Source organism: Brachyistius frenatus, unplaced genomic scaffold, assembly GCF_029030835.1.
Source record: "Brachyistius frenatus isolate BFR_SWC_R1_liver_20210118 unplaced genomic scaffold, ASM2903083v1 Contig_445, whole genome shotgun sequence".
NCBI classification, from domain to species: Eukaryota; Metazoa; Chordata; class Actinopteri; family Embiotocidae; genus Brachyistius; species Brachyistius frenatus.
The window spans coordinates 30,058-54,425 of NW_027211044.1; the positions used below are offsets into that span (position 1 = coordinate 30,058).

The window sequence follows — 24,368 nt, forward strand, 5'->3', positions numbered from 1 at the left end:
AAATTCATGCAAAATATTTATTTAAAACCTCTTTGGGATCTATTTTAGTTTTACAAACACAACTCAATAAATTCCCCAAATAAAATGCATTAAAGTGTATTTTCATAAATATCAAAGAACAGTACGTCTTTTCATTCAAATAACAGAAAGAAGAATCAGTAACAAAGAGTGAGCTTTTCCCTTTTAACAAATAGAAATGGTTGTATGTCTGATACCTGAATAAAATACTCGGACTATATTCATCTAAAGTCCCTTTCACACATCACTGCCCGGACGTTTCACTAACTGGAGTCACATTAACAGAGACGCATTTTACAACATTTACTTCCACCACCAAGCAGCTTCTGTTCTCAGTTACACAAGTCTGTCTGTCAATCAGCAAGATGTCAATCAACAGGCCTCTGATCAGACCACGGTGAAAGTTCATCTAGAAACCAGTGAATCCAGAGAAAAGTAAATCCTCTCAGTGGGAGGAAACCTTTTGGACATTTCGTTCTGAACTGTTCACTGACATGAACGGAAAATAACAACCCTGCAGAAACCAGATGATTGTCGGACATCTTGGACGTTTCTGTGTTACAGCCTGTAACACATTCATCAGTACAAGTCACATCTCCACGTGGAGAGAACGGCAGCTATCTAATGACACCAAGTACACTCGCTCTGTCTGGACAATCAGGGAACCGACGGTGAGGTCACCTGTTGGTTTAATACCTGCTGCCATTATGCTATTTTGGAGCAGGAAGTGACCATATTTGGATGATTTGGGGAGGAGCCAGCGGTGGGTCAGAGATCTGATTGGGAACCCGAGGACACTATGTCCCGCCCACCAATAGCGGAAACCTGACTGCACCACAGGCCTGTCAATCAAACAGACCTCCCTCCCCCATGGTATGGAGGTCAGATCAGATTGGTGGGATGTTTGCATACAATAGTTATTGATGTATATTTCCATTTCTGTAATTTAATAAAGTCAACAATATCATGTATTTTCCATGTCGTTCATTATTACTAATCTAAAGTGAGATTTTCCTATTTCACTTTCAACAGGTTCCTGCAAAGGTTTCACAATAAAAGCCTCTTTAAAAAATGAAGGCTTCCAGTCTGACATACTGGAGGCTTTTATTGTGAAATGGATACAGGAAGTGTTGTGTGTTAGGCGTAATGCAGCAACTTTAACAGCACATCAAAACGAAGCTTTGAGCTGATCGGGAATCAATTAATACCTCTGCCTTTGTTTTTATTGGCTCTCTGCTTCAGAAATAATTAAATCTTTAAGCACTTTAAATCTTAACTTATGAAGAGAACTGTGAACATTTAGTTTCCTTGGTTGAAGACAGCAATTGACGGGCGCTCCAGCAGCTTTAAATTCAACACTTGGCTTCATGGTTTTAGTTCCATGAAACACTTTATGATGGTGCACGGCATGGTGTGTGTAGGTGCTCCGTGTGTGTGTGTGTGTGTGTCACCACTGCAGATGTAAGTGGGGGTGTCGGTGCAGCTGACAGAGTAACTCTTCTTCCGTTGGCTCTTGGATCTGCTCTCTGCAGAGAAACAGTGAAATAAGAAACAACATAAAAGCCTCCGACAGCTTGACGTCCAACGTGACATCAGGAGGACGAACCTGAACATGAGCTGAACGGAGGTTTCGTATCGGATCCGCTCCACATCTGTAACAGAACAGCTGTGACTGCGGTCCCACTTGTAGATGAAGTTCTGTTAGAGAACCAGGAACAGACGAATCCATGTTTTAATATTTCATTACTTATGAATATTATAATATATTCATATTTAATATTTAGTTTATTTCCAAGGATGAGGTTGGTGTTAACAAGTCATTTGAACCGACCATCCAACTCTTGAACTCTAATGTCAGGTTGTATTTTAGAAGTTAAATGAGCTGGTTCAGCTGGTTTAATTAGTGAGTTCGCTACAGCAGATGGAGTCTAGCAGGGGAAGTTATGGTGTCAGCCTGACGTAGAGCTGCTTCATGAAGAAGTTGCTTCTTCATGAAGCAGCTGGTAAACTGTTTGTTCTGTCTCTGCAGCTTCAGATGAATGTGTGTTGTCTGAGTGAACGCACCTCCAAGATGAGCGCCACAAACAGGTTGACCCACATGACAGAGGAGGTGAGCCACCAGCACACAAAGTAGATCTTAGACCACCTGGGAAACATGTCATCATCATCATCATTGTCACCACCATCATCATCTTCATCACCACCATGTGTTCTTACTCTGTCGTGTATCTGCTGTATGCGTCCATGAAGGCCTGCCAGTTGTTAACTATCATGACATCATACAGTAAGATGATGGCTGCCTGAACACAAACAGACAAGAGACCGTGTTTTCATGAAACTCTAACAGGGTAATAATACTGCAGATGAAGAGTGAGATCAACAGAACATCTGAACATCTGACGGTCACTCACTGCAAAGTCATCGAAGTTGTTGGACCAGTAGTCCAGCTGCTCGTAGGAGCCACACTGCATGGTGAAGTTAGAGCTGATGTTCTCCATGGAGGTGTTGGACAGCCCACTGACACACACACACACACACACAGAGATGACTCACTAAACCAGCATGAATCTATCTCTTGCGCACAAACGGAGGGAAGCGGGTTCATCAGGGTGGGAGAGGCTGCCGACGGGTTCTGGGTTGGGATGTGACAGCCAGTTCTGTTTGACAGCCGGTTCTGTTTACAGCCGGTTCTGTTTGCAGCCGGTTCTGTTTGCAGCCGGTTCCAGGATCGGATCACTGAGCTGCATCAGTGTTTGTTTCCTCGCCCGTCTGCAGCTCTCTGACCTCCGGTGAGCTGCAGCTGAGCTTCATCACATCATCTTCATCACGTTTCACTTTGACCGTGTTTGTCAGAACAGATGAACTGAGACCGTTAAAGAAGATCTGATGTTGGACTTGAAACAAAACACATTGTTTTGAAACCACTATATTTTTCTGACATGTTATTTTTTTTTTAACTCGCTATGATTCTTTAAGTTAAATCATTCAAATAGGATTTGGCTGTAAAGTCCCTAAAAGATAAGAAGATGCAGCTCATCTCGTGCCGGTATTAAAACTCTTAATCTCCCCGTGTGTGTCTGATCAAAGAGGTCCGGTTTGAGGGTTCTGAACCAGGACCTTCTCCTCAGCAGAAGTCGTACCTGATCTCTGGAGGAGGTTTGATGGCGCCCTCGAACAGCCAGATGCCGAACACAGCGAACACGTAGTACACCACCTGCACAGCGAGCACGTCAGCATGCTGCTCACTTTACATTAAAGAAGAGTGGTTGCAGCAGGAAGAAGGAGCAGAGTCAGTGGGAGGAGCTGAGGAGCAGTGATGTCACTCACCACCAGAATCCCTGCGAACGCTCGCAGGTTCTTCACCAGGTCCAGCAGCGTGCTCGCCACCAGCGCCATCAGCTGCAGACACATGAAGCCGCTTCAGTTCACCACATTTATCTCCTTCTGAATGTGTTGTTGGAGAACACGTCTACTGTTACCATGGTTACTGTAGCACAGTTACACCATTTCTGCATGTTGGTGTTTAGTTTTTCTTTCCACATTAAATTCTTAATTCATTATGGAGTCGTTTTTTTCCCACATACGATCTTCTTTCACGTCATCTTTTAACGTCACTTTTCATGACAGTGATGTCATCACGTTTCAGCCAATCAATCACAAGCCTCTTGAGTCACAACAGGTCAGCTGGTCAGATTTAGCCAGTTAGCTCCTGTTAGTTCCTCCGACTCTATCCATGGTGTCTGCAGGAAAATATGTTTCTAAAATATAAACAAACTTGTGAAATAAAAATTCTAGTATGAAGCAAAAAATGAAATAGATGAATTAACATTTTATAATAATGAATTTTTTAAATAACTATTTCATGTCTATTTTGCAGAGTTCCTCATCATTTATTTCCTCCTCATCTGTTTAAAGGAGCAGTGTGCAGGTTTGTCCCTTCAGGGCTACTGGACTCATTCAGAGGTAACAAAAACACCATGATTCTTAGTTTTAGATGATTATTCACTGATAAAAATAGTATCATGAATATTAAATTAGATTTCTGTGAACCTGCACACGCGACCTTTAACGCTGACCTGTGTGGGGCTACCGCTGGATTACTGCTGATGCTGCAAAAAACTAAGTCGAACTTCAAATCTAATGACGTGGATGTTGTGTAGTTTGCTTTGAGTGCTGAAGGGAAACGATCCTCCAGCGAGCTGCTGACTCACCTTGATGTCTGGGATGATGCGCAGGAAGCGGAACACAATCAGCATGTTGACCAGACGAACCATCTCCCACAGAGACATGACACCATGGGAGGAGGGGTCCCTTTAACACACACACACACACACACACACACACACACACACACACACACACACACACACACACACACACACACACACACACACACACACACACACACACACACACACACACACACCTTTGAACTGCTGTTCTGTCTGTTGTTTAGTTTAGTTTATTTGATATTATTCTATTTTATTGTATAGAATGTGCTTCTTTTTTTTATTATTATATTCAATATTTTTGCCCTGTATATGCTGCTGGAACATAAAGGGATTAATAAAGTATATATCTATCTATCTGCAAAATATTCCACTTAATTTGGAAACATAAACCCACCAGTGAGAGTACGGAAGCCTGTAGGTGATGAATATGGTGATCTGAAGGACCTGATGGCAAAAACACAAACATGAGATCAGTGATGAAAATAAAAAAATCAGCATTCACATCTCTGAACTCACCGACTGCTTCTGGTATCAACCGTCATATGGAGCTCCTAAAATGTTGAACTATTCCTTTAATAATTACAATAACAAGTCACAGACTCCTCAACTGGATGTGAATGATGTCACAGACAGACTAACACAGGACAGGATGTCAAACATAACAGGAAACCATCAGGAGTGATTGGTGGGACCACCACCTCCTCAATAAGGGTTACCAGTAAGAGGACGGTGAGGAAGCCATCGAAGACGTTGTTCCTGTACGACAGGTAACCTCTCCAGCCGAAGGCCAAGATCTTCACGCACATCTCCAACAGGTAGTAGAGGATGAAGCACAGGTTGATGATCTGACGGAGGAAACATGGAATCAGTTTAGGCTGCAGTGTTTATTCTACAAGACACAAACTGATGACCGCAGATCAACAATCACGTTTCATACAAGGTTCAGCTGCGTCATGTTTCAGTCTTTTAAATGAAACATTCAACTTCTCAGATATTAACGGGGGAAACGAGAGGATTTTGTCTTTCAGTTCAACATATTTCTGTTTGTGAAGAAGCAGCAGATTGGATTTGACATCTTCCTCTGAGGACAGCAGTGGGACACTCATGTTCACCTCCAAGGTGTAGTTGTCTCTCTCTGCTGTGGACTTCTCAGAGTTCAACACCAGGACAGTCTGAAACACACAGAAAGCTTGTTACACAAGACTTCACAAGATTTCATCAACATAGAAACTAAACTAAGAACAAGGGAAGACTTCCATAAAATAAATTCCGGCCTTTGGAAAGTCTTTATAATGGGATATGAATCAGAAATATTTTATATATTAGGTGATACAGCACACTAAATGAGCTAAGTGGACACAACCTGTATGAAGGAAAAATGGGAAAAGGAAGGAAATGTAGTGCTAAAATTGGAAATATGGAAAAAATGAACAAACAACAATGGAAAAGTCTGTGTGTTTGTTCCTGGAGAGAATCTGGGAGGAAGAATCTAGAAAGGTTCTTTAAAACAGCAGCACAGCGGAGACGCTGTCCAGGGTCCTGAAAACACTTTAATGTTAAATATCTCGCTGTAAGAAAGCTCTCGTGAGAAAATGGATGACAACAGAAACTCCCCCCGTTGAGGACTGAGTTCATGAGATCCATATTTTTATGATGAAGAAACTAACTTTGGTTTTAAGACCTGAACAAGAAAAGTTAGACATCTGTTGGAATTCTTGGATTGATTCTGCATCCTCATCTAGAACAGATTTCACATAATCCAACATCTTTTAGCGGCTCCTCTGTTCAATGTTCATTCGTGTTTTTTATCGTTCATTTTATCTTTTATTTTTTTATATGTATTATTTTCACATTGTGTACATTTAAGTGATTTTCCTTTATTCTTTTCCCTTTTCATCCTTGTTAAAAGGGGAACATCATTTAAACATGTTTTTCAAGATAATGTTTCAGTTCTGTTACAAATAAAAATTTCAATTGTGTGTGTATGTGTGCGCGAGAGTGAGTGTGTGTGTGTGTATGTGTGTGTGTGTAACTTACACATATGCACACCACGTTGGCCAGGGCCACTGCATTTCCAAGTATAGTGAGATAGTAGTGACTGAAGACCAGCTGGAGTCTCTGCAGGGCTGCAGACCTGTACTGAGGCAGGGGGGGGTGCTGGGGGGAACACACACACACACACACACACACACACACACACACACACACACACACACACACACACACACACACACACACACACACACACACACACACAATTGAAATTTTTATTTGTAACAGAACTGAAACATTATCTTGAAAAACATGTTTAAATGATGTTCACCTTTTTCCAAGGATGAAAAGGGAAAAGAATAAAGGAAAATCACTTAAACATAGAGGTGGACTGCAGGGTGACGGGCAGCTGACAGTCTGAAACACAGTTTTACCTCTTTGATACAATCTTTGTCCAGCTCATCAAAAATGCTCCTGAACTGGTCCCGGTCCATGAAGCCCACGTCGGCATGCTGCTGCGCCACCTGACGGGTCGGAGGTGGGACAGTTGTCAGGACAACGGTAAAGAGAAAAGGATGGAGCATATTTATTAACTTCATGTAGAGAAAGCAGTTCTGACCGTAGTAATGGCCACTCTGTAGTAGCTCTTAATCTTGACTCTGGACATCACCTCCAGCACGGCGTCAACACGCACACGCTCCCTGGCACAGAAAACACAGCATAACTCTGTGTGTGTGTGTGTGTGTGTGTGTGTGTGTGTGTGTGTGTGTGTGTGTGTGTGTGTGTGTGTGTGTGTGTGTGTGTGTGTGTGTCTCTCACTCAGCAGCCCGTTGGGCTCCCTGACAGCTGAGGACCTGGAAAGCGGCTCTGATCCCGAGGCGTCTCCTGATGATGGACGTTTGGACAGACATCTGGACAGAAACAGAGACATGTTGTTCTGGATCTTCTCAAACCTCCAGACTGGAGTCTCATGTCCTCAACGTGTCTTTCTGTCTTTGACTTCAGGTCTTCTGAACGTATCAGAGTGAACAGCATGAACGTCAGCACATCTTACAACTTAGTTTAACATCTGCATGTTACGGGTGAATGAGTCCGTGGTGCCTTTCACTGACTCGGACATAGAAGAGTTATATTTGTAGATATAATCAGTCAGGATGAGTTCAGGAGACTGCTCTTATATTCTGTTATATATTATATATACACATATATATTATATATACACATATATATATATAATATATATTCTGCTCTTATATTCTGTTATTTATTATATATAATACAGATATATATATATATATATATATATATATATATATATATATATATATATATAACGGGTGAGTCTAATGGGAGAACGGGTGAGTCTAACAGGTGAACGGGATTATGGGTGAACGGGTGAGTCTAACGGGAGAACGGGTGAGTCTATCGGGTTCCCTTCAGAAGAATTGAGTGATTTCACTCAAAATATAAACAGCTGAACATCGCAGAGCTTCAGAGAAACAAAACGCTGATCTGTGAGAAACCGTTTGTAAACTGCCAGACCGACAACTTTTCAACATCGCTGCAGCACTCTGTGAGGTCTGGGAAAATAACCACGATGATGTCATCATAAACACAAAGACAAACGATGTGATTGGTTACGTTGTTGGAAATGAAGGATCAGCAGTTTGAGTTTCACCTGAACTGAAGATCATCAGGAGATGAATTCTGAAAAACTCTTTAAATCCTCAGAGATTCTCACTGAGAATAAAAACTACTGAGGAGAGATTCATGAACCTTCAGAGACTCTGAGTCTCTGGTCCACCCCGTTGCTAGGCGACGAAGCCTTTTAAAAGATGTGATTGGCTGATAAAAAAAAACTGCCGACCGGACAGCGACCTCCAGTGGAAGTTCGATGAAGTGCGTGTTCGTGTGATGACTGCTGATGAAGGTTGAACAGACTCCAGTCATTTCTACACTCAAACATCTTCATCACTTTCATGTCTGAGGAAGAAACTCTTCATCTTAAAGTCCTCCTCCCTGATCCGGACAGCTGATCTCCTGAGGAGCTCTCTGAACAGGTTTCATCTTTAAGGATCTACTCTGAACTTTAAGAGGAAATTATTAGAAAATGTCCCAACTGGAAGAGTTTTCTCTTTGTTTGAGGGATCTTTGTGAATACGAGCGCAGGACGCTCTGACTGATCCAAATAAAACAACTTTCATATCACAGGCGGACGCATGCGGATGATAATATAACGAGAACATCGAGTGAGGCGGTCCGTGATGAGACTCACCAGTAAGTATCCTCTGAACTGGTTGTAGATGATAGCGGTCAGCAGGTTCATCAGGCAGTAGGTTCCTGACAGGAAACATAAGCTGTCAACCGTTTCTACACACCGAGAACGAGCCGGCGCCATCGTGTCTGCTCACCGATCACGCTGAAGCTGACGAAGAAGACGGAGTAGCCTCGGTGAAGGGAGTAGGCCGGGATCATCACTGAGAAGGAGCACATCCAACAACACCATCAACTAACAGCAGTGAGGAGGAGGCTCCGTACCAACACCATCAACTAACAGCAGTGAGGAGGAGGCTCCGTACCGTCGGGGTTGTTGGCTGTGGTCAGCAGAACCAGCAAAGACGTGAAGGACGCTGGGAGACTTCTGAAGTGGAGCTCCCACTCTTCGTTCTTCTTCGGGTCCTGAGGAGACAGGACGAGACGGAGAAAGAGGAGACAGGAGGAGACAGAGGAGATAGGAGGAGACAGAGGAGATAGGGGGAGATGGAGACAGGAGGAGACAGCGAAAGAGGAGACAGGAGGAGAGAGAAGGAGATAGTGTCAGTTTATTCTACAGTTGTCCTTTCAACAGATCTCATAAAATCACCAGAATAAAAATCAAACACCCGTCTGGCCTTCAGTGTTTTCTGTGTTCCCTGTAGTGACTGATTCTCATTTGCTCTGACATGCACTGTGAGCTGTAAGGTCTTATATAGACAGGTGTGTGCCTTTCCTAATCAAGTCCAATCAGTTTAATTAAACACAGCTGGACTCCAATGAAGGAGTAGAACCATCTCAAGGAGGATCAGAAGAAATGGACAGCATGTGAGTTAAATATGAGTGTCACAGCAAAGGGTCTGAATACTTATGACCATGTGATATTTCAGTTTTTCTTTTTTAATAAATTTGCACAAATTTCTCCATTTCTGTTTTTTTCTGTCAAGATGGGGTGCTGAGTGTACATTAATGAGAAATAAAATGAACTTTTTTGATTTTAGCAAATGGCTGCAATGAAACAAAGAGTGAAAAATGTAAAGGGGTCTGAATACTTTCCCTACCCACTGTACACACACACACACACACACACACACAGAGAGAGAGCTGCTTGGTTACTTTCAGCAGCGGATTGATATCGTTCAGGTGTGCTGGCATTAAAAGCACTCCCTTTGTAGAACTTCAGTTCCCATGATGCTTTGCAATCTGTGAGTTGGCTGAGAGCTGCACCTGCACATGAAACCCCATTGTTTTACATCCCATAATTATACACACCGGCAGCTGCTGTCTGCTCTATAACCATGGATACACAGACACCCATTTAAAGTCCTTCTCTACAATCAGATGGAACCACGGAGAGAAGTAGGACAACAACCGTCCTGCTGGTGGATGGTGGAGGAATGTGTTGTCACACATAAGTGTTTGTTCAGCTATCCTCGTCGGGACACTAACAACGTGTCTGACCTCCATCTTATTGTACTTCGCTGTGGTCTGCTGGGGAGCAGCATTGGAGCCGGAGACACCAACATACTTAACAAACTGGTTAAGAAGGCCGGCTCCATCATGGGCTGCAATCTGGAAAGTCTGGAAAAGGAGATGGAGAGGAGGACGCTGAGGAAACTATTATCCATATTGGATAATCCTGACCACTCTCTCCACCTGCTGCAGGGACAGAGGAGGACGTTCTCTAAAAGACTCCTCCAGCTGCTGTCACAAGGACAGATACAGGAGATCATTCCAGATACAGGAGATCATTCCTGACACGGGAGATCATTCCAGATACAGGAGATCATTCCTGATACAGGAGATCATTCCTGACACGGGAGATCATTCCAGATACAGGAGATCATTCCTGACACGGGAGATCATTCCTGATACAGGAGATCATTCTAGATACAGGAGATCATTCCAGATACAGGAGATCATTCCAGATACAGGAGATCATTCCAGATACAGGAGATCATTCCAGATACAGGAGATCATTCCTGACACGGGAGATCATTCCTGATACAGGAGATCATTCTAGATACAGGAGATCATTCCAGATACAGGAGATCATTCCTGATACGGGAGATCATTCCAGATACAGGAGATCATTCCAGATATAGGAGATCATTCCTGATACGGGAGATCATTCCAGATACAGGAGATCATTCCTGATACAGGAGATCATTCCAGATACGGGAGATCATTCCTGATACGGGAGATCATTCCTGATACGGGAGATCATTCCTGATACGGGAGATCATTCCAGATACGGGAGATCATTCCTGATACGGGAGATCATTCCTGATACGGGAGATCATTCCAGATACGGGAGATCATTCCAGATACGGGAGATCATTCCAGATACGGGAGATCATTCCAGATACGGGAGATCATTCCTGATACGGGAGATCATTCCAGATACGGGAGATCATTCCAGATACGGGAGATCATTCCTGATACGGGAGATCATTCCAGATACGGGAGATCATTCCAGATACGGGAGATCATTCCTGATACGGGAGATCATTCCTGATACTGGAGATCATTCCAGATACGGGAGATCATTCCTGATACGGGAGATCATTCCAGATACGGGAGATCATTCCAGATACGGGAGATCATTCCAGATACGGGAGATCATTCCTGATACAGGAGATCATTCCTGATACAGGAGATCATTCCAGATACGGGAGATCATTCCAGATACGGGAGATCATTCCAGATACAGGAGATCATTCCTGATACAGGAGATCATTCCAGATATAGGAGATCATTCCTGATACGGGAGATCATTCCTGATACGGGAGATCATTCCAGATACGGGAGATCATTCCTGATACAGGAGATCATTCCAGATACGGGAGATCATTCCTGATACGGGAGATCATTCCTGATACGGGAGATCATTCCTGATACAGGAGATCATTCCTGATACAGGAGATCATTCCTGATACAGGAGATCATTCCAGATCCAGGAGATCATTCCTGATACAGGAGATCATTCCTGCCGACCGCAATAAGACTGTACAATAACTCCTCTCTGGCAAAATCCATCACACAACAATAACACTGTTGTCTGTTTTTCTTGTTTGTTTAAATATAAAAATAAAAAAAAAATTTGCACTATTGTTTAGTTCGTTTTAATTTAATTATTAAATTTGATTTTATTATATTTATTGTATATACTGTGCATTTTTATATTTAATATTTTACTGTTGTTTTATTGCTTTCCTGTACCTATAATGCTGCTGTAGCGAAAAAATGTCCCCTTGTGGGATTAATAAAGTAACTATCTATCTATCTAAACTGGGACCTCAGAGACGATGCTGTAGTCTGCTGTCCTCATAAAGACTGCTGGACCTCACAGAAGTGTGTTTCTACCACGCAGGCCGGCGTGTGATTGGTCAGCAGGGCGGCACTGACCTCCGTCTTAGCGAACAGCAACATCCCGATCATGGTGAAGAGGCAGAGGTGGAGCGCCAGCAGCAGGATGACGCTGCAACGACAGGAGGACACTTCTCAGCTCGACTCACACCTGTTGCTGCCATCACATTCAAAACAAGCAGATATTTTTTATAAAACAATAAAATGTCTCGGTTTCAACATTTGATATGTTATATTTTACATTTTGAAATCTAAAGTTTAATAATTCCAGCTTTGGTTTTATGGGTTGATGGCTGACTGCAGATACACACCAAGTCCTGCAGCAGGTTGGAAAGGACAGGAAGACTTTTTATTGTTTTTTAACCGGATCGTTTCTGGTGATTCAACCTGGAAGGTTTCATGTGCTTTCAACTGAAAGAGACTCTCACCAGAACAGACCATCACCTCCACTCAGACATGTCACTTATTCAGTCTCACATTAAAGTTCTGCTGGAGCTCCTTCAGTCCACTTTGTCAGTACTTCCTGAAAACATTACAGTTGCCAAGGCAACAGTGTTGTCCCATTCAGATGCTCCAAAACGGGACACGTCACCTTTCCTACGAGAGCAACAAACCTCGTCATCATCGGTTATATTCCATATTTCAGTTGCCATGACGACAGATGATGACCTCCCTGCTGTTGACTGCCCTCTGTAAAGGAGCACATAACGTCCTGCAGCACCACACACACCATCCAATAAACTCAATAACACACACGACTACACACGGACGCAGTAGGTGCAGGTGCAGCTCCATCATCATCATCATCATCATCATCATCATCACCATCTTCATTCTGAGGAAGTGAGACTGATGTGCAGCCACAGACGGGATGTTTATCAGATATGTGGTCAGATGAAGTGAAGACAACGAGTCCAATATGGGTTTCTGGAGTTTCAGTTTCCACCCTCACAAAAGTCTCTCTGGAAATAATGACTTTATAGTTCAATGATTAATAATGCAATCACATGATCACAAGAAATAAATGACAGAGTGAAGGATTCAGATACCTGGCAATCTCCGGCAGAGTCCTCTTGATGCACTTGAGCGTCTTTTTCATGAGAGAAGAGTTCTGCAGGAGGAAGAACGGCCGGAAGAGACGCCGCACTCTCAGTTTCTGATCAATAAAGACAGGAGAGGATCAATACTTTAACCGTAGGGGGACGTGTGACTCCGACAGGTTTCCTCTGAATCCACAAAGCCTTTCTGAGACTGTAGAAGCTGGAAATGTGAGTTGATGTGGTAGATGTAAATAACAGCTTAGTTTGTTTGTGTCAGCACTTATCCTGAGATTTATTTCATCCATCCATCCATCATCTATACCCGCTCTATCCTGAATAGGGTCACGGGGGGCGGAGCCTTTCCCAGCTCACATTGAGTGAAGGCAGGGTTCACCTGGACAGATCACCAGTCCATCACAGGGACACAGAGACAGACGGAAACAAAGACCGTTCACGCTCTCATTCACACCTCAGGGACATTTGTAGAACCACCAGTTAACCTGAGGTTCATGTTTCTGGATGGTGAGAGGAAGCTGGAGAACCGAGAGAACCCACGCAGGCACACGGAGAACCTGCAGACTCACACAGGAAGGCCTGGATTTGAACCCAGAACCTTTTCGCTGTGAGGCGACAACGCTAACCACTGAGCTGCCCTAGATTTATTTCATGTTAAAATAATTTGAATAATATTTAATATTGATTATAATACATATGTTTATTACTGCAGAGACAGCAGGAAGTGATATAAAGCTGACCAGGTGATCCTCACATCAGAAATGTTCAGTCTGAAATGTCTCAACAACTACGAAATGAGATTTTGTACAAATGTTCATTATACAACCAGTAGCTCCGCCCCCAGAGATCTGATTGGTCAACTGAACATCTGGAACAAATCATCATGACATCACACTGTGCTCATCACTACAAATATCACTCCACCTCCTCAATGGGAATATATCATTAGAATAGAGTTTCATCTAATAAGTAATATAATGTAGTTTTTACTTGTTATAGTTCTATTAAATGACCCATTTGGTGAAGTCGGGTCTCTTTTGGTCCTTTTTGGTCGCTCTGAGCACCCGTACCGTAACACCACGGATAGTCACGCACTTACAATCCTAGAGGAGGCTAGCTGGACCGGTTTGGTTTGAACACATGACACGGAGCTAAAATGTTAAAAACACATGAGTTCATGGATATCTTTGTTCCTCAGATATCTTTGTTCATCACATATCTTTGTTCATCAGATATCTTTGTTCATCAGATATCTTTCTTCTTCACATATCTTTGTTCATCAGATATCTTTGTTCATCAGATATCTTTGTTCATCAGGTATCTTTGTTCATCAGATATCTTTATTCATCAGATATCTTAGTTACTCATCAGATATCTTAGTTACTCATCAGATATCTTAGTTCATCAGATATCTTTGTTCATCAGATATCTTAGTTCATCAGATATCTTTGTTCATCAGATATCTTTGTTCCATCCAGACTGAGCTAGCTGATCAGTTTAGTGTTTCTATGTTCTGTATTTATTCAGTTGGAGACTAGAAGTCCTCTCTGTTGCTAGGTGGTTGCTAAGGGTCTGACTAGTTCATGGAGTAGTGAACATTACGTACGTTACAAAAGAGTCTACTGACACGACTGATTGTTTTCCAGTTGTTAGTCGTACCCCATGTGTTGCCATGGAAACGGAGATCACAGTAACATAAAGTTTTATATTTTGAGAGTGAACTGCTCTTCAATATGAACACATGTAGATTACATGTTTTATTTAGTTGGTAACTTATTTAAGTGCAGCAGCCTCACCTCATCACACTCCATCCCGACAGACAACATCCAGTCGATGACGGACACTGAAATGACCACCATGTAGCCGATCAGCCATTTGCTCTTCCTGAATTCCTCCCAGCCAATCAGATAGCTCTGAGGACAAACCAGAGGATTTATTTATTACAATTATTATAAAAAGTGGTGAGATTACTTGGAAACAACACGTGACATGATGTGACAGCTGCTGATCATCCTTATTTAAAATGTTGAAATGCAGTTCTGATGTTGAACACAAGGTGGAGCTTTACCATAAATGCTAATAAATGGATTTTCTGATACTGCTTCACTGGTCACCTTAGTAGTTTCTGGTAAGAGTCGCTGCGCTGCGTTTACCTTGACGGCGAGGTCGAGAGAGAAGATGATGAGGCAGACCATCTCCAGGATCTCCGTCAGGCCACATGGAGGCTCCCAGGACGGTGGGCGACGGCGGGGGTCCGAGGACACGGACAGGGAGGACGGGCGCTCCACGAACGCCAGCAGCAGCACCGCTGCAATGGTCAGACCCAAACCCCTGGACAGGGGTATAATATAATATATCATTATCATAATAATAATATATTCTCCTCTCACTCAGACTTCATCTTCTGTTCAAACCTCTGCAGCTGCTCTAAGATCAAACTGCTTTACTTCTTTTCCTCAGAGAGTTTCTGCCGGTGAGGAGTGACATCATGTTAAACATATGAACATACATGAACAATACTAGAACCTGAAACTGAAGCAGCACACATCAATACTTCTTCTCAATACTGACATGATCTCAGGTCCATGTTTAGATTTAGTCCTGAGCATCAACTGCTGAAGCTGTGAACTCACCACTGGCATATTCTGGAGTAGTACCAGCGATACAGGCGGAGGGAGCCGGCATCCACCCGGTGGTTGATGGAGCGGTACTGGAGGACAGAAGGAAGACTTCACTGACAGAATATTAACCAGGAAGTGGAATCAAAGAGTTCAGAGTGTTCCTGAACGCAGCATGGTGATGCACACGGACCAGGAGGAAGCTGTAACCTTCATGAGGAAGTATTCAGAGCGTCATCTCTGGATCAACATCAGCACGTACTGAGAACGTGTGTGAACGTGCGTGAACGCAAAAGTCACGTGTGTGAACATCTGTGTGATCTCCACTCACCCATCAAGTTGTAGTGAACATGCAGCTCATGAACATGCAGTTCAGTGCAAAACAGATGTGACCTCATCGTGACCTTTGACCATTGACCACCAATTGGAGATAAAGTTTTAGCTAAATTTCAGGAGCAGGGCCACGCCTCAACCACTCCCCCACTTCCAGCCACACTCCTATAAATGTCCACCCACTCTAAACCTCAGCCTGTTCACGTTTTCTGCATCCGGAACCAGACGCCACGCAGAAAAAACAAAAAACGATCTTACCTTGGCCCAAGCATGGATATACTGTTCCTCAGCCCGTCCGACGACGACGATTGTCTTGCCTCCCCAGAGGCCACCCATACAGCTGTCCTCTCCAAAAAAAAAACGGGGATACCCACGAGACGCCACCAACCGCCACCGGGAACACCCAGGCAGCACATCGGAGCCAAACCCGCCGATCTCCAAAAAGCCGACCAGCTCCATCCACCAGAATCCCTCTCTCCGTTCAATCCTTCTGTACGAAGGTTCCGATCCACGGCCGTCCTCCAATAACCCACTCACCGGTGACAGAGGGAGACCTGCCACCCCCAGACGTAGTCAACGGCAACGTAAGTCCCCTCTCTCTTCCTCCGCTCGCCCCAGACCCAGCGCTCGGGAACGAGTCTCCCGACGACTCCGGCCATCCAGCGCGCCGCGCTCAAAGCCTCCGCCACCGCTCCCGCGGTCCAGCCAGGTCCCCCGTCGAAGACGCACCGGCCAAGATCTCCGACCGGACTGTAGTCCGTCAGCTAAAAGCGTTAAAAGAGAAGGGGATACCTCACCACCGCTCCGACAACAAAGCAAAACTGTTCCAACTCCTCACAACTTTCCAAAGGCCACAAAACACAGACGTACCTCCATCCAAAACACACCGGCGTAACGTCAACGACAGTGACGTCACCACGCACCTCCAAGCCCCGCCCTCCCACCCACAAAGTTCCGGGTTGCCAGGTTTTGCAGCGCGCCACCTCTCATCCCCCTCCACCTCCTCCGGCAAACTCACCTTTGCACAGTGGCACCGGGATGCCGACTCTCTTTTCCTCTCTTCAATTTCCACAGCACTCCATCCTACCTTCTGGCTTGGATTCATCAGTCCGTACTACTGCTGTTCTTCCACACGCCCCTTTTTTCTGCCCTCTACTCTGGCACCGGGTTGCCAGGTCTTCTTTCCTCTTTCCCCCTCTCTCATCCACCCACAGCGCCCAGCATCACCACTGGGCTGCCAACTTACAACCCTTTTGCCCCCTTTCCTCTGGCGCCTCCAGCGACCTTCCCCAGCTCAACGAGGGCCGCAGTTTACCCTCCTACCATGGAGATTCCTGGCACCGGGATGCCAGTCCCTACTCCTTCTTCCCCTACCCTCCAACCATCCCATGCTCTCTTTTCCGGCTCCGCGCCGCCGCCCCCCCCCCTCCCCATTCCCCCAACCCAGCAGTCCCACGGCCACACTACCAGCACCGAGATGCCATCCCCCCTCCTTCTCCTTGGCGTCAGCGATACCTCCACCCAACATAGCTGCCAAAAACCTTCTCCCGTCTCCGCGAGCCTCCGCCAGCAGATAATCTCAGATCTTCAGAACCTTAGCTCCAGATGTGGAGGAGAATTAATCCCGACTACTTCTCCGGCCACTCCTTTCGCTTAGGGGCAGCCACCACTGCGTCAAGCAGAGGAGTCCCAGACCACCTCATCTAGATCATGGGCCGCTGGTGTTCCCAAGCCTACCAACTTTACACCCGCCACGGCTTCGACGACCTGCGCAAAGGGCAGGCAGCCTTGCAGTCTGAGGATGGCTTCTTTTGGGGATCTGCAAGGCCCGGAAGCCGCAGTGGATCCTCGACTAAGCCTTCCCCCAAACCGCAAAACTCTCACCCTGGCTTAATCTCCCCCAATCAATGAAGGTTTGCCCCCAGCCGAGGCGGGGTCCTAGCTAGTGAAAATCTTATTAGTTCATCCTTGAGTTAAATAAAAAATGTGACAAACTTGAAGAAATTCCCTCCAGATGTTCCTGAAACAAGCATGGGCCAATGTGATGGGACCATGAGCTTAACCTCTGACCTTTGACCACCAAAGTCTTATGAGGTCATTATTGATAACGATTGAATGTTTTTGCCAAATTTTAAGAAATTGAAGTGTTTTTTAAATATTGCTTTAAGTGTGCATCGGTTTGCCTCTCGGAGACACTGCAGGAGGCCACGAACAGACACCGACCTGCCGACTGAGAGGAACCCTGTTTCCAAAAAGTTTGGACGCTGTGAAAAATATAACTAAAAACAGAATGCAATAACTTAAAATCCCTTAAATTAAACAGCAAATGTTGAAACGGAGAAATTTGATTGTTTTGTGAAAAATATCTGCTCATTTTGAATTTGATGGCAACAACACGTCTAAAAGAAAAAAGTTTCTTTTTTTTATAAAACAATACATTTTCTCAGTTTCAACATTTGATATGTTGTCTTTGATTTATTTTCAATAAAATATTGGTTTGTGTGATTTACAAATAATTACATTTTACACAGCGTCCCAACTTTTTGGGGAACAGGGTTATATATTCATTTACCTTTTCTTCATTATTTACCAATAGAAACTGAAGCGATGGAGTCTGACTCACCTGAACGGCGTCCTCGATGAACACGACAGCTTGTTGGATGTGGAGATCCTCGTCACCTGTGGACAGTGAGAACAGAGACAGTAGCAGCACCATCTGGATTCAGGCAGTTCCTCAGCAGCAGAACCAACATGTTCTCCGACCACAGACAGAGTCTGGAGATCCTGTTGTCTGTAGAACTGGGACGCCAACGTTTGTTTATTCTTTAGGCTAAATGGGAGGAACTGGAACTAAAAATGTGGCTTGTTTTTCTAACTGAGGTTTACCTGAAACAAGGAAAGAAGGAGCATTGCAGCAATTTATTACTGAGCTCGCTGCATATAGAGAAGAACTAAACAGAGGCTCCATATGCAGATCTGTCGAACCTGATCGACACCATCAGGACTGGAATATGACACCAGAGGGTCTTCAACGTCATTATGGGCACGACAGTGATGCTGATGGACCGAAGTCCGTCAGCATCACTGAAGTGAAGATTATACAAGTTACCATCTAAATAAAACATGTAATCTACATGTGTTCATATTGTGCAGAAGTTCACTCTCAAAATATATAATATTGTTTTAGTGTGATCTCCGTTTCCAACGCAACACATGGGTTATGACTAACAACTGGAAAACAATCAATCAGGTCAGTAGACTCTTATGTAACGTATGTAATGTCTCCTACTCCAGGAAGTAGTCGGACCCTTAGCAACCACCTAGCAACAGAGAGGACTTCTAGTCTCCAACTGAATAAATACAGAACATAGAAACACTAAACTGATCAGCTAGCTCAGTCTGGTTGGAACAAAGATATCTGATGAACAAAGATATCTGATGAACAACGATATCTGATGAACAAAGATATATGTTGAACAAAGATATCTGAGGAACAAAGATATCTGATGAATAAAGATATCTGATGAACAACGATATCTGATGAACAAAGATATATGTTGAACAAAGATATCTGAGGAACAAAGATATCTGATGAATAAAGATATCTGATGAACAAAGATATCTGATGAACAAAGATATCTGATGAATAAAGATATCTGATGAACAAAGATATATGTTGAACAAAGATATCTGAGGAACAAAGATATCTGAGGAACAAAGATATCTGATGAATAAAGATATCTGATGAACAAAGATATCTGATGAATAAAGATATCTGATGAACAAAGATATCTGATGAACAAAGATATCATGTTCTCATGTGTTTTTAACATTTTAGCTCCGTGTCATGTGTTCAAACCAAACCGGTCCAGCTAGCCTCCTCTAGGACTGTAAGTGCGTGACTATCCGTGGTGTTACGGTACGGGTGCTCGGAGCGACCAAAAAGGACCAAAAGAGACCCGACTTCACCAAATGGGTCATTTAATAGAACTATAACAAGTAGAAACTACATTAGATTACATAGTATATGAAACTCTATTCTAATTCTATTTTCCCATTGAGGAGGTGGAGTGATATTTCTAGTAATGAGAACGGTGTGATGTCATGATGATTTGTTCCAGATGTTCAGTTGACCAATCAGATCTCTGGGGGCGGAGCTACTTGTATAATCAGATTTTAGAGCCTCTGAGGACATTAAGCAACTGGCTGATTACAACCTGAGCTTTATCTGTAAAAATGTAGCATGCCCCTTTAAAGAACTGAAGGAGCATTTTGGTCTTTAAAAATGTGATTCTGTAGAATAATTGTGATCTAGTCTCGACGTGTCTCTGCAGGTACATCACCAGGAACAATATTCTCCTTAACAGGGACTTTTATTGTTGTAATTTGGGTGATATTGCAGCGTAACATGGTTCGTCTGAGGCTCTGAGAAACTTTCCACTATTTCCTGAAAGATTATATGAAGATATGTCAGTCAGGTCTGATGTTTGTGTCTCGTTCATTTGATGTCAGTCAGATTGAACTTGTGTTTAACAATCTAAAGTTTGGTCAGTAATGTGGAGAGACTGTTTGGTGGAGACTTGTTCCACAGCTGTCATGTGATCATGTTACGTGACTACAACTTTCCCATCCAGCAACTACACAGATACAGACATGATGACTCACATACTCGCACACACACACACACACACACACACACACACACACACACACACACACACACACACACACACACACACACACACACACACACACACACACACACACACACACACACTTGATGCGTCACCACAGGATGTGTCAGGGCGGCGAGTGTCACCGTCAGAGCAGCTTTTCAAACGGCTGCAGAAACTCTTCACAACTCAACAGCACCCACACTAAATATGAAGCAGCACGAGTTTTGTCTGTAAATTTGAATGTATTTAATCAACCAATGACAGTTGATTTGTCAGAAATAGCAGAAGACGTTCAGTTCAACTAAAACGGTGGCGTCAGTTTTCTCATTTTAAATTTTTTATTAGTTTCATGATTTCTCAGAGAATTTCCTGACGGGCTGAAAGACAGCAATGCAATCACAGGAGGAAGAGTTGGTTTGATTCTGTGACCTGGATAACTTTATATAAAGTATACCTTCAAACAGCTCAGTGTCAACACACAGACGTGTTTCTGGTAAAGTTCTACATCACAGTGAGACATTAGATTCATCACTGCTTTAACTCAGCAGCATCATGAAGGGACCAGCTCTCCAACTGCACCTCACCACATGAAACTCATCAAAGCTGCTAGAAATCAGCGCATCTTCATTTAAATGATAAAATCAGCAGTTCTGTTTCACACCGTCGGTAGGTCTGTGTGTCTGTCAGCATCAGTAACACATTACAACCAAACACACCTGATCATTACATCCACCTGCATCACAAGGACGAGGTCCAATCATCACAATCAGGTCTCGAGGTTCTGCTCACAGAATTCAGACTTCCTGTGAATTAGTGAGCGTTCATGTCATCTTTAGCTGCACTGAAAACTAGAAGAGAAGCAGCTGATTGACTTCAATGTTTGTCACACAAATCTGCCATTAATCAACTAAAGTTCAGTTAACTCAGCTCCATAAACTCAACATGACTTACAGTGCCCCAACGATGAGCTTTAATTACCTAGAAAATGAAATAATGCAGCATGACTGACTGAAAACATACAAAATCATTTCAATTCAATCGTTTGATGCTTTATCAATTTTGTCCAACAATTAACTGAGATTTTTCCATTTTAAGTTACTTTAAAACAGGAAAAAATACTTTTCTTGTCATTCACAAATCTGACAGGAAGAGTTCCTGAAGTAATTTAAAGATTCAGATTTAATAAAACCCGCTGACTTTATATAAATAAGTTGTTATAAACTACCAAACTGTATATCAAAGAACATCTGGCTCCATCCTAACCCAATGCAACAACAAAATGATCCTCAAACAGGACCAACAATAATCCACATAGATAGATAGATAGATAGATAGATAGATAGATAGATAGATAGATAGATAGATAGATAGATAGATAGATGGATAGATAGTTACTTTATTTATCTCACAAGGGGACATTTTTTTTCACTACAGCAGCATTTATAGATACAGGAAAGAAATAAAATAACAGTAAAATATTAAATATAAAAATGCACAGTATATACAATAAAATAGAATAATTAAATTAAAGCTAACTAAACAATAGTGCAATGGTTTTTTTAATATATTTAAACAAACAAGAAAAACAGACAACAGTGTTATTGTTGTGTGATGGATTTTGCCAGAGAGGAGTTATTGTACAGTCTTATTGTAGTGGACAGGAATGAATGAAGACATGTGCAGACAGACTCTGAGGACAGGTGAGTCCTCTGTGGCTGTGGTTCTGATCATTGGACTGCAGGTGTGTTTCACCTGATGTACTTTGATGTGACTGCTGAGCTCCTACCTGACTGATCTACCTGAATCCAACACTTGAGGAGTCCACTTCCGGTCCTGTATCTGTCCTGACACATTTCTCTCATCAGGCTGAACTTGTTTCTTTCTCTCTGCAGAGGTCTCATACCGGAAAGTCCCCCCCCTCCACACACACACACACACACACACACACACACACACACACACACACACACACACACACACACACACACACACACACTCACCTGTGTCCCTCTCCACGCTGCACGCCCCCCCGCTGACAGAGTAGGACATCCGCCTCGGTCCCGGGCCCCCCCCGTTCTCCGTGCCCGACCTCGCGCCATACTTCCCGGAGGCTCCGTTCCCGCTCCCGGTCAGCAGACTCTCCGTTTCCATCCAGGAGATCTGCCCCGTGTAGACACGCCGCTGCTCGGCGGCGGTGAGACTGCGGCGGGTCCGAGGAGACGACCGGAGGACTTTCGGTTTTTCGCCGACACTCGGAGACTCAACAGGCTGCAGACACACAAACAGGGCAGCGACTGCTTTTAGGAAGTCGCTCCTCCGACTGCTCCTCCCTCTCCTGTCCTCCAGTCTCACTTTACGCCGGCTGTACATGCAGACTCCACCTCCTGCAGCGAGGCCCTGCACGGGAGCGCACACAAAACAGCTGACGGGCAAGGACAAGGACAGAAAATAACAAGCTCACAGGAACATGTAGAGGAGGACTGGACAGACGTCCTGGCAGGTCAGCTGACAGCAAGGAAGCAAATCTGTGACAGGAAAACAAACCGCTGAAAAGTTTGTCTGAACAGGTGTTAAGAGACTGATTTGAACGTTTACTACTAAAATGGAAAAGTAAACCTACTTTTAATTTGTACATTTATTTATTTGCTCTCCAGCACGTTTGACATCGTCGGAGCTGCAGCTGGACAAATAAACCAACTCAGACATAATGAGGAGGACTTGTTACTGTGGCAGGTCTGTTTTTATATCCACATATATGCCACATGACTGTCCTTGACTAATAAAAAATAAAATAAAACTATTTCTAAAAGAGTTCGTAGCTTCAGGTCTGTAAAATGGTTCAGATGCAGAAGTGTCTTCAGCTGCAATACCAGCGAGTGCCACTAGAGGTCGGCTCCAAAAAGCCTCCGGCTCCATAGACTCCCATTCAACTTCTCTCATCAAATCCAAAGTGAATCAAATGTGTCCATCAGTTATCTCGGTGTTGTTAGCTAAAGTCACTCCTTCTTATTAGTTTTCTGGAGGTCCATCTGAAAATAATCCCTCATTCATTAGAAAAGAAGATTCAAGAAGACCTGGTTTTGGGGGCGTGTCTGTTTGATTGACAGGCCTGTGGTGCAGTCAGGTTACAGCTATCGGTGGGCGGGACGTAGTATCGTCAGGTTTCCGATCAGATCGGTCAGATCCACCGCTGGCTCCTCCCCCAGCTCGTCCAAATATGGTCACTTCCTGCTCCAAACCGCTCCGAACTAGTAAAGATGGTGACGGACAGAATCTGAACTGGAAGATTCATAACGTTCACAAACTAACGATGACATCACTGATGGTTGATGACATCACTGATGGATGATGGTTGATGACATCACTGATGGATGATGACATCACTGATGGATGATGGATGATGACATCACTGATGGATGATGGATGATGACATCGCTGATGGATGATGGATGATGACATCGCTGATGGATGATGGATGATGACATCACTGATGGATGATGGATGATGACATCACTGATGGATGATGGTTGATCCTCAGCCGTCACACAAGCAGGTCTCATAACATGAGTTTTATTGAGACTTTTAACTTGCTTCATGATTGTATTCACTGAAACAAGTAGGTAGTTAAATCCTCTGCTGACATGCAGCATGCGGGTCAGTCCTCATGTGACTGACTGTTTACATCTCTCGCACACACACACACACGCACGCACGCACACAGACAGACAGACAGACACACACACACACACACACACACACACACACACACACACACACACACACACACACACAGACAGACAGACAGACACACACACACACACA

The 24,368-nt window shown here is 43.7% G+C and overlaps 1 protein-coding gene across 1 annotated transcript; it reads right to left on the reverse strand.

Annotated features, from left to right (window-relative positions):
• Positions 1-3: 3 nt before the first annotated feature.
• Positions 4-23,004, reverse strand: tpcn2 (two pore segment channel 2). Its single transcript, XM_069725743.1, has 25 exons — positions 22,547-23,004; positions 18,494-18,549; positions 15,553-15,629; positions 15,073-15,250; positions 14,716-14,832; positions 12,914-13,020; positions 11,904-11,976; positions 8,822-8,921; positions 8,654-8,719; positions 8,518-8,582; positions 7,062-7,153; positions 6,862-6,943; positions 6,677-6,766; positions 6,288-6,407; positions 5,363-5,422; positions 4,967-5,095; positions 4,645-4,694; positions 4,230-4,329; positions 3,346-3,417; positions 3,159-3,232; positions 2,430-2,535; positions 2,236-2,318; positions 2,083-2,164; positions 1,625-1,716; positions 4-1,544 (listed from the first exon to the last, which is right to left on the reverse strand). The coding sequence occupies exons 1-25, from the start codon at positions 22,914-22,916 to the stop codon at positions 1,466-1,468; spliced, it is 2,520 nt and encodes an 839-aa protein (XP_069581844.1). The 5' UTR covers positions 22,917-23,004; the 3' UTR covers positions 4-1,465.
• Between the last annotated feature and the right edge of the window lie 1,364 nt (positions 23,005-24,368).